Source organism: Mytilus edulis, chromosome 3 (assembly GCF_963676685.1).
Source record: "Mytilus edulis chromosome 3, xbMytEdul2.2, whole genome shotgun sequence".
Taxonomy (NCBI): Eukaryota; Metazoa; Mollusca; class Bivalvia; order Mytilida; family Mytilidae; genus Mytilus; species Mytilus edulis.
In genome coordinates, this window is record NC_092346.1 from 73,756,797 (window position 1) to 73,772,871 (window position 16,075).

At 33.6% G+C, this 16,075-nt stretch overlaps 1 protein-coding gene across 1 annotated transcript; it reads left to right on the forward strand.

Annotated features, from left to right (window-relative positions):
* Positions 1 to 4,298: 4,298 nt before the first annotated feature.
* On the forward strand, positions 4,299 to 8,841 carry LOC139514942 (uncharacterized). The gene is made up of 4 exons (XM_071304528.1): positions 4,299 to 4,657; positions 5,822 to 5,995; positions 7,043 to 7,203; positions 7,828 to 8,841. The coding sequence occupies exons 1-4, from the start codon at positions 4,612 to 4,614 to the stop codon at positions 8,770 to 8,772; spliced, it is 1,326 nt and encodes a 441-aa protein (XP_071160629.1). The 5' UTR covers positions 4,299 to 4,611; the 3' UTR covers positions 8,773 to 8,841.
* The last annotated feature ends 7,234 nt before the right edge of the window (positions 8,842 to 16,075 follow it).

A 16,075-nucleotide genomic window follows, 5' to 3' on the forward strand; every position in this document is an offset into this window, starting at 1 on the left:
ACAAATTGGACCTCGTAATTTTAGTATTATAGAAGTGTCAGCGTGCTCTGTAAGTCTCGTGGTTGATTATACTCTATTTTGTCCGTTTTTTCGGGGTTTTTTTTGTCTTTCTTTTTTGTTCACTTCGTTTTCTTTGATTTCGTTGCTATGCTCATGCATATAGCTCAGCGGCAACAACGTGATACTGCTTCGTAAAAAATATTTGGTATACATATATAGTATCTGCATGTTTTATTTGCAAGTTGCTGCATTGATCACTTGTGGTATTACAAAGTATATTTCCAACTTAAAATATGGAATTTGCTTTATGACATTATCAACATTTGCATCCATGCTGATATTTAAATCTTATTTACAAAATCAGAATATAGAGCCTACGAGGAAATTTTTTTCTAAGGTTTGCGATATAGTTTTCGATGTGGGGAAAAAATATAATTACAAGAAAGAAAAAGGGAGAAGATTCATAAAGGTACAATCAAAAGTCTTAATCCGAAGATAACCGACAATTATATATACCACGAAAAGATCCATTAAAAAATCAAAGACCAAACAAGTCTACACCACTGCATACAAAAATAAAGACTTCATAAGGTCATCTTTTTCACTAACTGTTTATTACATCTTTTATCCTAAATCCATTGGATGTTGGATGTGTACTGATTGATAATTTAGTCTTAGATGGATGATTTTCTTTATGAGTTGTTAGTGGCTTGGACTACCTGTCAGTAACTGCGAGTACTCTCAGATCTGTACTTAGTCTTATTGTTGTTGGGATATACAAGTACCCAGCCTCGTCCACTCTGTGTTTTTGTTAGAATTATAACTATTTTATCCATCTGATGAGTTAAGCCTTTTCCAACTGATTTTTATAGTTCGTTCTTATGTTTGCTGTGACGCCACTGTCCCAGGTTAAGGGGAGGGTTGGGATCCCGCTTACATTTTAAACCCCGCCACATTCTGTATGTATGTGCCTGTCCCAAGTCAGGAGGCTGTAATTCAGTGGTTGTCGTTTGTTGGTGTGTTACATATTTGTTTTTCGTTTATTTTTTTGTGCATAAATTAGGCCTTTAGTTTTCTCGTTTGAATTGTTTTACATTTATCATTTCGAGGCCTTTATAGCTGACAATGGGATATGGGCTTTGCTCATTGTTGAATTTCTGTGTCATTTTGGTCTCTTGTGGAGAGTTGTCACACTTGCAATCATATACCGGTACCACATCTTCTTTTTTTTTATATAAGCAACACGAACACAAACAAAAACTGGTAAAGATCTAAGATGCTCAAGATGAGTTGCAGATCCTGTTCCTTAAGTGGCTCCCGTCGTGTTACAAATTTGGTGATAAGTCTCATCCGGTGATATCACATTTGAGGAAAATAGTTGTGGCTACAAAAATTTGGAACATATCCGTGACCATCTGTGACATATATATTCCATATTTATATTAACCAATTCATAATAAAGTCCGAAATTTTTCGGCAGAATTAACTCTATCTTTGGTATCCGTGTTTCCGTTTCGATGTTATACACGTTATATATATAGGCTACGCTTAACATAACGACCAAGCTGAATTACTAAAATGAGGACATCATCTATATAGCATCATGTCATTCTACATGAGAAGCTCTTGTACAGAGGAATAAATCACTAAACAGAGAAATAAAATTAGATGTATACATTGACATTTCCTGCATGAGATTTTTTGCCTTCTTCGGCTAATCTAGCTGAAGACATATATTATGTTTATGTTTGACAATTTTCCACGGATATTTCCTGTAATCACAATGTGGTCCTTTTCACCCTGTCTATATGACATCGTCAAATGCATGCGTCTTATCTTCACATTTTTACATGTCTTCTGCCACTTTAGAGAAACAGGGTTTATTTTAGTGTTCTCTTTAACCAAAATAATTGGTTTTTCGTCTGGAATCTATTTTGTCGGCAGCAATTTTAAATATCTATCCTTTCTGGTTTTGTTATCACTGTATTGTGTGTCCTTCTTGGGCGACTGGTTTTCCATTGCCCGTTTGGTGTCTGTTCGTCTGTAGCCGCAAGTATTTTCCATCGCTGATTCCCAAAACATTGAAAGGCTTTGTATTCTCTACAAAAATTTACAGAGTTTATTTCTTTGTTTTCTTTGTTTTGTTTTGTTGAGAGAATTACGCTTAATCGAATTAATAAGATTGTCTATGTGTACGTATTTATTGGATATTGTATAGCATGAGAAAATATACAAAATGTGTGTCTTTATTTTACGGAATAAAGCGTTGCTGTACTTTGCCCATTTCTTCTTCTTTTGTCCTCTTTTAAATCCGTGATATATCATTGCTCATTTAGTGTCAAATAGTCTACCCATACGAGGTAGGTAGCTGTGTGGTCAACTGAAGAAGTCAAGCGTGTTGCAGCACTATTTGAAATTTCGCTATATATCTCATACAATATTTTTTTTATAAAAAAAATCTTTTTTAAGTCATTTCTTGGCAGCCATAAATAATTTTTATGTTTTGTATTAATTTTCATTAGATCTCCGATGAGAAAATGAAAAGAAAATTGGTTCTGTTCTATTCCCAGTTTTCGGCAAAAAAAAAAATGTTTATAGTATAACACTACTAAAATCCGTGGTCAATGGAAAAATTTGAAAATATTAAGTTATAAAAGTAAAGGCCTAAAATGTTAAAGAAAAGGTTTTTTTATCAAATGGTTCATATTATCAGAGGCATATACAATTATATGCCCCCATTAGAAAACATCGCGGAAAATACTTCAGGATCGCTATTTTCAAGTAAATGGCAAATGTTTACGAAAAAGTAAAAAAAAAAAGAAGATAATAATTCATTATTAAGGGTCTTGTAAACCGCCAGTAGTCCCAATCGGTTTGTCAAAAATCTGTAAAATTGTAAAACGAGATCTTATCAAATATAGGGGATCTAAAATGTGACAAGATGGATTATAGAGATTTGTAAAGGAATTAAGAAGTAAATTATATATATTATGAGATTAAAACTGATAATATTTCTTTATTGTACTATCTCTTTATGCTTGTTTATTATGGATAATATTATACACACAGGTATCATGGCGATTATAAAAATTTCACTTTGTTTATTGAAGAGACATACATAGTACCAGAGACTGATAGTACTATATATATGTCCCTGTTTATTGGTATATACAATATTTGACGGAATACTTAATTCTAATAAACAAGACCATATTTTATGCCAATTGTTCATGACTTACATGAATTATTTTTAATTATTTTTTTCGTTAAAAATAACCACTTTGGAAGTTAAATTTATATATTCTTAAAAACAGTATTGAACAAAATAAATAAAATGAATAATATGTTCCTGTAAAAAGTCACTATAAAATATATTTCCAAATCAACACTTGAAAATTTTTCACTTAACATCAAATTAGAGAAAATCCTTATTTTTTTAAAAATACTATTATTTAAAATAACTCAAACATTAAAATTCACAAATGATATCAAAACTATATAGAAGATTTAAGCCTCATATATAAACAATTATGATCGATATGATTTTAAAGTTTATTTATAAAATATTCCAATTTCCATATATTATAACAGAGACATAATTATAATACTAGAGCCTGGTCGGTGTTAATGTAATGTTTCATGGCATATATATGTAAGTTTAGAATTGTAATGTGTATATATCTCTCTGGGTCTATCTTTCTTTATCATACCCTTTCCGATCGTGTGTTCCGACTTAATTAATTCATAATAAACACATATTTTCACATGTTCTTAATGCAATTATGTGATAAATTTCAATTTAGCCAACGGATCAATTCACTTCATTTATTTAACTTGTTAAAAATCATGTTTTCACATCATTATGGGTATATAAATATGGAAGGAAATATAAAATTTGAAATACATATTTACCCTATGGGCAAAATTGGTTGTAAAAGGTGGGATTAAAATACAATAGGGATATGAAAACTTTATTCTGTTAATGAGTTAACTGGTCTTAAAAGGCCATTGATGTATTGTTGTGAGGATTAATTATTACAAAAGATTCAATTGCTTGTATTGATAATTACAAGTGAAAACAACCCGTTAAAGTATTAGTAAACCTATATGCAATTAAAACAGAACTGTCAATTCAACAATATATAAAATGGTCAATGGTAGTTTTGGTCAATCATAACTTAACTGACCAATGAGTTGATAGCTCACTATCAGCAAAGTTTATAATCAACTAGGAATAGCACTGATAAAAACCAATCCTTCAAATCAGCGTCGGTCCATATTTTGGGACCATTAAAAAATCAAATTTGGGAATAATTTTCATTTCAACACCTATCATAACGCGTGTCAGTATTTATCAACAGAGTCATAAAGTCATAATTTGTTTATGTTATTTACTGTTTTCTACCATCATTCAAGAAAGGGACGGGAATCGTTTAAGTGCGAAGTGCGGAATAATAGAGAAAAACAGTAGGAAAATTATCTGTTTATTTTCACCGTTGGAGAGAACTATATTTCACCAAGAGCTACAGAAACGTGTAACAAACAAAACTATTATTCCTACAAGTGGACCTTCAAGATACTCCTCAGACGTAGATGTTGTCATAAGCTGACATGATGTTGGAGGTTGAGAATTTCAGGAGAATGGTGCATCCTTCTGGTAAATTACTTATCATTTTATTTCTTTTTACTTATTAAACACAAAAACATAAGTTACTTATTATATAAATACATTTTTATTTTATTTTTGCACAAGTTTACTTATTTAATTGCTTATTCGTTATTTCATTAATTCATATGTTAGTTCTAGTTAATTCATATCAATTATAAAGTTGCAAACAAATAATTATTTCAGTAAAAGTAATTTGTATTTGTTCAGAATAGTTATAGACGCAATTATCAAAAATATGGATTTTTTGTTTTTTATTATTACTTTAAGTGAAAGTTTATACTTTTGTTTTATTATTGCATGAATAATATTATCAATAATATTAATCTAAATACTCTGCAAATATGTTTCCCAAAGAGAGACAATTGAATTGTCAATTAAATTAATTATAATCGAGAAATTAATTGTATTTTGCACTTAAACACACAATACAGTTTTAATAAATCTTAATAATACTCTTAAAGCACTTTATTATATTAATGAGTAGTCTGGAGATATTGGTGATACAATGTAGTCAAGATTCTGACTAAAATATTTCGCAAAAATTAACATATTTTTGTTTTCGAAATTGTTATATTTTTGCTCGGAGACGAGAGATTGTCATTTGTATGCCTCCTTTCAAACAGATAAGTCAAGACGACACAGATAATTTGAATAAATTTGATCAATGGGTGAGGAAACAAATGGTGACAAGATTTCTCACTTTTTAGTCAATGGACACCCTCACTGTCTCACTATAAATGGACGATCGGATATAAAACAAATACAATTTGAATGTTGATAATTTAACAGCGGCATTTTCTAAAACTTAAAAATTTGTGACTTGTAAATTTCGTAAGGAGTCAAAAGTAAATAACGCAATGAGATACAATTATTATTAAATATAAATGTATAAATCTAATTGCTTAATAATTTTTCTACAGAAGAGTTTCGAGAATAATTCTAATAAATTAGACTAGACAAATTATCTAACTTCTAAAAATTCATGAATATTTAACGACCTCTCATTTTTTTATACTTAAAAAAATGTGACATGACAAATAATAGATAAACAAAATTTAATGATTTTTATAAAAAATAGATGAGTGGCGTAAAATTACTACTACAATGTAAAATGCCAGACATATTAACAGTCGTTTTTTTTTTAAATTTTAGGCTTGTTTCATGGAAGTTCCGACTTTAACCAAGACCATAGCGGTGGAATGCTCTATTACCCTACAGCCACAAGACCAGACAAAGCCAACCCATTCATAGACTGGGGGAAGAGAACTGTATCACCACCAGCAATGTCAGTGGAGTCGAAATCTGATGGCGAGGACGAAGACGAAGGTACGAGTCTATTTTACTATATAACTTGCCGTTTTTTATTTTCATTCCAGTTATTTATTTATCTGAATTAGTAGGTTGTATATTTATTTATTGTAACGCCTTTTATTTTTGTTAAATAATTTATTTATTTATATTGAAATGAAATTTAAAAGGAACACTTTTTTTTCAATCTATATAATTTTCAAGAAATTGTTTATTAAATATATAATTTCTTCATAATTTATTACCACCAACTTGTCTGAATAATTTAGGAACAAGACAAAAGGACTGGCCTAGAGCGGAAATTCCAACCATATTTGTCACTATCTAATGCGGACCCTTTCATTATTTTTTGTAAGACAACTTGAGATGACAATTCTTTAATCTTTATTGCTGTTCGTTAATCTATTTGCATTATAGAGCAAACGTTGCTCAGAAACAAAATAACCAAACGATAATTTCCCCCCTAATACAACAAATCTGTAAACGTGTTGACATAAGAACCATTATCATCGCTCTCAGTGGCGACTACTGGACACAAATAGATTAAATAGGACATGCATTGTTGTCTGTGGCCAATGTTAACACCAGTAAATCTCCTTAAAAACTTTATAATAAAATAGTATAATTTTCCCATGAAAAAAGATAGGATTGAAAAGAAATGAAATCCGGAAATGAACACGTAATAAAATTATAATAAAAAAAAAATTTCAATTCACCGGTTTAAAAGAAATAGACAATTTAATGAGTTTAAACAAGAATAATTCTCTTTCGAAATAAAACAAATAATATTATAAGGAAAAATACACTAGCATTTAGTTTTCTTAAATTCATATATATTTCCTATATTTTGCTGAAATCTTTAATAATTGACAAACTTATTTTTAAATCAAAATAAGATTTGAAGAAAAGTTAGTATCATTCATGATTCCCTTACTTTCCCGCCAAAAGAAAAAAAAACGTTTAAGATTTCAGGCGTTTTGTGTGTATAAGCAAGGAATTGTATATTTAAATATACAATTCCTTGGTATAATTGATATAATATATATTTGTCTTTTTCTTTTGTAGAATACCGACCATTTACGCCTCCACCACCAAGAGAGAGACTGAGTTACACCAGATATCAGTTAGAATTACTGAATGGTATCTACGCAAAAGTTCGCTACCCTAACAGTTCACAGAAACAGCTGATAGCAAAACGTGTGGGCATCACAAGAGAACAAGTGAAGGTAGGTTATACTGTTTATGACTATATTATAGTGTAACACACTTGTATCATGTATGCAAATTTAGCTCATTTTGAATTGATGATATTTAAAAAGGAGCTAAAAATAAAAACATACTTGAAACCTTGGACCATGCACTGATACTACTTCCAAAGTATCTAAAATGAAGCACATAAAATGAAGAAAATAATCAGAATCGCTAGGTAGCCAGCTATGTTTAGTTTAAGCCACCTTCTCTCCGAGATATGCGAAAGATATCATGGGCATAATAAATCTTATAAGTAAAAAAAAAAAAAAATGACAATGCCATGACGAAAAAGCAAAAAAAAAAAACAACCCCGACATAAGATAAAGCTTACTATAAATCTATACGGAAAATCATTTGAAGTTATTTTTACATTTTAACAGCAGATAATATATGAAAACATGATTCACTTTACAAGACGAAGAATTTCTAGACTGTTCAGATTGTTTTCTTTAATAGACAAACTTAGACTTATCCACTAGGATACAAAGGGTAGATAGTAATTACGAAACAACCAACCCTGTAAGTTTAACAGAAAGTTAACCCCTTGAGCATTCTCTTCTTATGAAACAAATCATTTAATTTTTGGGAACTTATTTCAGATTTGGTTTCAAAATCGTAGACGAAAGGATGTTGTTGGCAAAGACAAAAAGTCGGACGATGAAGATAAAAATAAAAATAAAAGTGAAGATGAAAGTAGTGATATAAGTAAAAGTTTAAGTGACTGTGAAAGTATTTCTGAGGATGACCCATCATCAAAAGAAGGAAACATGGTTCCAACAGTTGTGATGAAAGGTATTATCGGTGAATTAAAACGTTACGAAAAAGAAGCACCGAAAGGAAAAAAGAAGAAAAAATCAAAATCTATGAAACAGAAACAGATAAAGAAAAATATATCCAGTGCTCTTTTACATAGTTCATACGATATGATCTCTCCTCCGAATCAAGTTATTCCTAACGGTGTTGTGAACAGAACCACGAATAAACTTAACCATTCATTAAGATCATCAGCATTCGAATCTCCCAAAGAATCACAGGCATTAAAGTATCCAACATCAGTTTCAACATTCTTGGAACATTATAGTTTACATGGAAATCCGAACCAACCACCATTTCCAATGTCAGGTCATTCTGGCCTAGGACCAGTTCATTCTGGATGTGACTTACCAGTGTTATCTGACTTACTCTCGTTCAAGACGGGACTTGAATCTCGAACAGATGATACTCTTATTAACTCAAATACTTCGCCACGGTCGGGACAGCCAAACAGACAAATCACTTGTGACAATCAAGGATCTCTAACTATGCCATATGGCTTGAATCGTTTCTATCCATTGCCATTCATCGCCGAACAGCCTTTACTTCTTTCAACTCTCAGACATTCAGAATCATTTAGACACCACATGTTACCGCAATCGGGATACCCAGAAGAACAAAGTGTGTTCCAAGCTTTGCCAATATCAGCTTTAAATAACCCATATTATGCCCCTACCTCCTCAGTGGCATGGTCTAATCAGATGCAACCCTCTAACTTTACTCAGTTATAACAGTTAGTAAAAATTAAATTATAATTTATAGATAACATACATTATTATTTTGTAAAATAGTATTTTGTACATGTCGTTACTTATTGTTGAAGATTATAAATATTAACATATTGAACTTGTGTTCGTCTCACTTTCATTAACCTTATTTTTATGAATAGTACTCAGTCTATGATCATATTAGCGGTCAAATATGTGTATGATAAGTTAACCCGCGCTCCTATACCTTCCCAGCCCCCAATATAAAAAATAAACCAACGTACACAAAAGAAAACACACACAAGGACATACTTTAAAGCATCCTAGTATAAAAAAAAAGCCTCATGATCCACTTTTGTGAATAAGATTTGTAACCAATCTGATTGAAATGCAGACCCGTGTCAAAGCTTTGCCTACAAGGATCTGACTAGCCTGGCATCCTCCCCAATAACATACTTCCTTGATATCAGTCGAATAGGGAACCAGAAGCCCAGTCTATGACCTGACAACACTCTGTATTACCTTCTGATTTTTAATTATTATACCAGCCAATGAAATTTCAGCCTACAAATTTATGAAAGTGTATTAATCCGAAAAAGCCAAAAGATCATGAAAGAAAGTAGTTGTAAAAAAGAAGATGTAGAATGATTGCCAATGGGACAATTCTTCACAAGAAATCAAATGACACAGAAATTAACAACTAAAGGTCACCGTACGGCCTTCAACTATGAACAAAGCCCAGACCGCATAGTCGACCATACAATCCCCGAAATGACAACGTAAAACAATTCAAACGAGAAAACTAACGGCCTTACTTATGTACAAAACATATGAACGAAAAACAAATATGTACAAGTTCGAGCTTTCTAAAAAGCTAGGGACTGCTTCGTTCTATTCTGATTTAAGGTAACATGTGTACATGTGGTTGTTAATTTATATTGGTCAATGTGGTATTTTTAGATATTGATTGAAACAAAACGGATATCTTAGACTTGTTACATCAATTCTTGTATTTATAAAGATTATTTTTTTGAAATTTTAAACTGGCTGTTCAGTAACGATGGAAGGTTACTTATGACTGAGGAATAATATCACATATGATTTAATTGTGTTCACTCTACTAATAGACACTACTGTGGAGGTGTGCTTAGATTGGCAGAATTTATAAAATATTTGTAAACATTGTATAGGAACATTGTTTAGCAAAAATAATTGTGCATATTGCAGATTAACAAGGCAAATAAACTCGTATAAACAATTGATATTTCAATATTGAATTTCTGTTTGCAATATATGCATAATAAAACGAACATGAATTAATGACAGTTGATCGGAACTGAAATACACATTTTCCGGCATTAAATGTGTTATCCTGAGACGAGAAAAGTCTGTAAAAGAGGGACGAAAGATACCAGTCAAACTCATAGATTAAAAATAAACTGACAACGCCATGGCTAAAAATAAAAAGACGAGCAGACAAATAATAGTACAGAAGACACAACATTGAAAACTAAAGACTAAGCAACACGAACCCCACCAAAAACTGGGGGTGATCTCAGGTGCTCCGGAAGGGTAAGCAGATCTTGCTCCACACGTGGTATCCGTCGTGTTGCTTATGTTCAAGTTATTACAAATCCGGTAAAAAATCTAATTCGGTAGGTTAAATTCGTGAAAAGAGAGGGTATTGTAGTTCGACATAAGGAACATATCTGATATCATCTGTGGAACGGTTATTCCGTAACGATCAACCAACTTGTGATGGCGTCCGTAAAATTAACGAAGGGATTATTCTTTATCTGTAATTTTTTATCTCATTTAAGCCAATAGCTGTTGCTGTATATCAGTCGCATCATAAAGCAACCAATCAGAATCTATATTTCATATTGAAATATTTCAATATGGCGTGTATGCCGACTGAAACTAATATCTCCGCACCGTGATGCGAAGCAAACAAAGCAACAAACGACAACCACTGAATCAAAGGCCCCTGATTTGGGATAGGCACATACATATAGAATGTGGCGGGGTTAAAATTGTTAGCCAACATACGAAAACCACTGAATTGCAGGCCGCCCGACTTAGGACAGGCACATATATACAAACATTCAGAATGTGACGGGGTTAAACTTGTTAGCGGATCCCAACCCTCCCCTAACCTGGGACAGTGATGTGACAATACAATACAAGAACGAACTATGTTATACTTATGTTCTTATGTCGTACTGTTACACCACTGTCCCATGTTAGGGGGAGGATTTGGATCCCGCTAACATGTTTAACCCTTTCTTATTCTGTGTGAATGTGTCTGTTCCAAGTCAGGAGCCTGTAATTCAGTGATTGTCGTGTGTTATTTATTTGTTTTTGAAATTCGTTCATTTTTTGTACATAAATTAGGCCGTTAATTTTCTTGTTTAAATGGTTTTATAATGTCATTTCAGAGCCTTTTATAGCTATGTAGTATGGGCTTTGTTCATTGTTGAAGGCCATACGGTGACCTATAGTTGTTAATTTCTATGTAATTTGATCTCTTGTGGAGATTTGTCTCATTGGTAATCATACCACATCTTCTTTTTTATATATACAAATCAGTTGAAAAAGGCTTAACTCATCAAATTAATACAAATAGAAATACATCTAACAGAAACACAGAGTGGACGTGGCCGGGTAATTGTACATCATAACAACAAAAAAACACGAAGTACAGATCTGAGAGCACTTGCAGTTATTGACAGCTAGTAAAAGGCAAACACGATGAATACGTGTGCTGGTGGTTTGTTCTACAGGATTGTGTAAGCGTCTAGTGTGGTTAGAGCTATAGGCTCTCTATCACCGCTGGCTAGCCTACATTGCAGGTGAAAAGAAAGCCGAGTGTGTAAGTCTTTCTACCAGTACATAGCCTCTACACTATTTAAGACATCTACAATGCCTCCTCGCGACAGCACATGGTAAATAGGATGTAGCATTCTAGGAATTGTTGTAGAGGGTATCGGAGCATAAAGGTCCCCAGAGATGCAGTATATAGGCCCATCGGCGCATGGACACGCCCTTGTACTCATCAACCTTGTCCCAACTATGGGTAAATAGTACCACTGCCTTGTGGTTTGATCTTGGAAGATCAAAGGCCTCGGAGCAGACAGAACGAAAACCTGGGAAGATGGAACTCATCAGCCATGGCAGGCAATCGTCAATGGGAAAGAAAACCCAGACAGCAAAACTCCATCCTGCAGGTAGTAGGTTTCTCGCATGGCTAATCACCAGGCAGAGTAAAAATAAGCTGATTACAGCTAGGGACAAGAAGTGTTGACTCTTAACGCCAAAAAATGTTCTCAGCATAGGGGCATGGAATGTGGACCATGTATGAGACGGGAAAACAGCACAAGTTGTCAATGAGATGAGAAGGTATAACATCAGTATACTAGGTGTCAGTGAATGTAGATGGTTAAACAACGGATCGATCACAACTGACACAAGTGAGACCATACTGTACTCAGGACGAACAGACAACAAACACTTTGAGGGAGTTGCTTTAGTACTAAGCAAGGAAGCAAAAAGATCTCTTCTAGAATGGCAACCAGTGGATGAAACGCTTATTTTGGCAAGGTTTTACTCAAAACTGTCCGTGATTCAATGCTATGCACCTACCAACGAAGCTAGTATTAAGTACAAGAATAAATTTTACGACAAATTACAATCCCTTGTATAAGCACATGATTTATGTCTTGTAATTGGTGATCTAAATGCGAAGATTGGGGCAGATAACTCATGTAAGGAAAGAATAATGGGCAGACATGGATGTGGAGAATGCAATGAAAATGGTGGATTATTAGTAGATTTATGCGGCTTGAATGATCTAGTTATTGGCGGTTCCTTATTTCCACACAAGGACATTCACAAGCTTACATTGAACTCACCAAATGGCAAGGACTAAAACCAGATAGAAATGGAAGATGGAGAAAGTCTCTGATGGATGTCTGTGTCAAAAGGGGAGCCGATTGTGGAAGTGACCACCACCATCTTCCACTTGGGAAAATTAAACTTAAACTGAGAAAGGTAGTCAGACCACAGCATAACAGAAAAAACATCAACCGCCTTAAAGACAACCTGATAACACAAAAATTTAACATCAGCACAAGAAACCAACATCAAACACTACAAAATATCAGGGAAAACAATGACAACATTGGTCCTGATCTAAATGAACATTGGAACAAAGTAAAAACTATGTTACTTGGAATTAGAGACAAAACAAGGAAAAGGTGGATTTCAGATACAAAAAGTAAGTGCAATCATGCAAGATCAGAAAGGTTGAAAGAAAAGCTACAAAAAGAATACTCAGAACTTAATAAAGAAGTTAAGAAAAAAGGTAGAGAAGAAAAATTACAATACATTGAAGGATTGGCAAATGAAGCAGAAGAGGCATGCAAACAGGGAAAACTAAGTACTGTATATAAGATCACTAAACAGCTCTATGTGGGAAAAGTAGCAACAATGGCACACCAGTTTTAAGCAAGAATGGAAAGGTACTAACATCAGAATCACAGAAATTTGAAAGATGGGCAGAGCAATTTCTGGAAGTTTTAAACAGAGAACCACCAGACAAACCAGCTCAATTCGATAACACCGAAGAGAAAAGTGAAATAGATATATCACTCAGAAGAAAAAAATGAACTTTGTAAAATTAAGAAAGCATTATGCAAGCTCAAAAATAGTAAATTAGCTTGAGTATACAACATCAGTGTAGAACTCCTTAAGGCAGATGTAGAAACAACAGCAGCAATACTACAAACACTACTAGTATTTAGCAGAATATGGGAGGAAGAAGTTATACCTGTAGACTGGGAAGAAGGACTACTAGTTAAACTTGCCAAGAAAGGTGACATGAAAAATTGCAACAACTGGAGAGTTATATCTCTGCTATCTGTACCTGCAAAAGTTTTCCTTAGAGTTATTGCCAAGCGAATAGTAGATGCTTTAGATGACACCCTGCGGGAAGAACAAGCAGGTTTTCGAGCCAATAAAGGGTGCAGTGACCACATATTCACACTAGTTAGAAACATCATTGAGCAGTGCATAGAATGGCAACACAACATCGTCATAAACTTTGTGGACTTTGAAAAGGCTTTTGATAGCTTGGACAGAGACAGCATGTGGGAAATAATAAAAACGTACGGCATACCTGAGAAAATAATTAACATGATCAAATTAGTTTACAACAACTACAGATGCTGTGTCCTACACAACGGCACACAATCCACCTGGTTCAATGTACAATCTGGAGTTAGACAAGAATGAATCATATCTCCCCTTCTTTTCATCATTGTCATCGACTGGTGCATGAGAAGAACACTTGGCAATATAGTAACTGGAATAAGATAGTCGATGAACACAATCTTAGAAGATATAGATTTTGCAGACGACATATGCCTATTATCAACAACTAGAGCAAACATGCAGAACAAAACATCAAGACTACACGAGACTGCTCTATCTGTAGGTTTAAAGATAAATGCACAAAAGACAAAGATAATTAGCCTTAATGACAAAACTAGAAAACAACCATAAACCAATAACATTTAAAGGAGACAACATAGAAGAAGTGAAAATTTTACTTATCTAGGTACTAATATCTGCCAGGACAACGGCACTAGCAAAGATATAATGGCGAGGATCAACAAAGCCAGAACTTCTTTCTGCAGATTACGAACAATATGGAAAACAACATCAATATCCAGGTCCACAAAAATCAAAATCTATAATAGCAATGTAAAATCATGGAGGGTTATAAAATCTGACTTCAACAAACTGTCATCTTTCCACAATACATGTCTTCCGAAAATTTGCAAGATCTTCTGGACAAAAACCATCAGTAATAAAGAACTATACACCCTAATTTTACAACGAGACATCAGAGCAGAAATTAAAGAAAGGCGATGGAAATGGATTGGCCATGTTCTACGAAAAGGAAAGCTCTTCGTTGGACACCAGCAGAGGGAAAAAGAACGAGAGGGAGACCGAAAGAAACATGGCGACGTATAATAGAGAGCGAACTAAGATCATGGGAATGACATGGGGAGAAGCCGAAAGAAAGGCACACGACAGGCGACAGTGGAGGGCGTTGTCAGTGGCCTCATGTGCAAGTACGCACGAAGAGGATTAAGTAAGTTAAGTAACAATGAATACCAAAATAAATCATGCATCTAACACCACATTATCAATCAGTACACATCCAATGGATTTAGTGTAAAGACGTCATACACATTTCAAAATATTGTAAATGCTACACATGTCATTTTTGTTATGTTCGGATACAGTTAGACAGTTCTATTTGCATACAATATCTTTACCAAAATAAAAAATAAAAGAATAAACAAATTACTTTTACTTTGCCAGTAGTTTGTAACTCAGGGGTTAAATTTGTTTCTGTATATCATATTAGTTTTTCACACAAATCAAGCAATTAGTTTTTGCGTTTTACATTTTGTTTTACGGTGCCTTTTATAACTTACTATACGGTATGGGTTTTGCTCATTGTTGAAGGTCGTATCGTTGGCGTACTGTAATCTATAGACATAGTTGTTATCTTCTATGTCATTTGGTTCCTGGTGGAGAGTTGACTCATTTCTATCATGTCTCATCTTCTTTCTTATTATCTTGACCAGCTGATCATTTTTTGCCATCATTTTTTTGTTGTTATATTTTTTTTCAGATACAAGCCAAAGAATGTAAATTTGGCTGCTTTAGTTTTTGAGAAAACAGCCAAAACTGCTTCTACACCTATGATCGATTTTAAGAAACAGGAGTCATGTAGATTGATGAAATTCCTGGATACAACTTTTAAAATACATTACATAAAAAATATTCAGATAAAGTTGAATAACATTTGGCCATGTTATTTTTTCGAAAGTTTACGACGGACAAACGGTGGACGACGACGACAGATGACAAGTGGTGGCACAAGCTTACATAGCCTTTTCAACTAAATGTAACAAAAAAACAAAACAAACGTCACATAGGTCAGATCTAAGTGTGCTCGCAATAACTGAAAATTAGTTCAAAGTCAATTACAAAATATGAATTAAACACTTTTTCTCCGACTCAAAAAGGGGCATCTGTTGCCGAGTGGTCCAAGAAGTTACTACTGCATTCACTAGTCAGTAAACACTGAGGTTGTGAGTTCGAATCCCGCTTGTGTGGGTGCATTTGACTCCAATCTTAATTGACTAGGATTGTCAGTTTTCGTTTCGAAGGTTGGTGGTTTTCTCCGGCCACTCAGGCTTCCTCTGTCAATAAAAACTGGTCGCGACGAATTAGCCTAAAATTAGTGCTT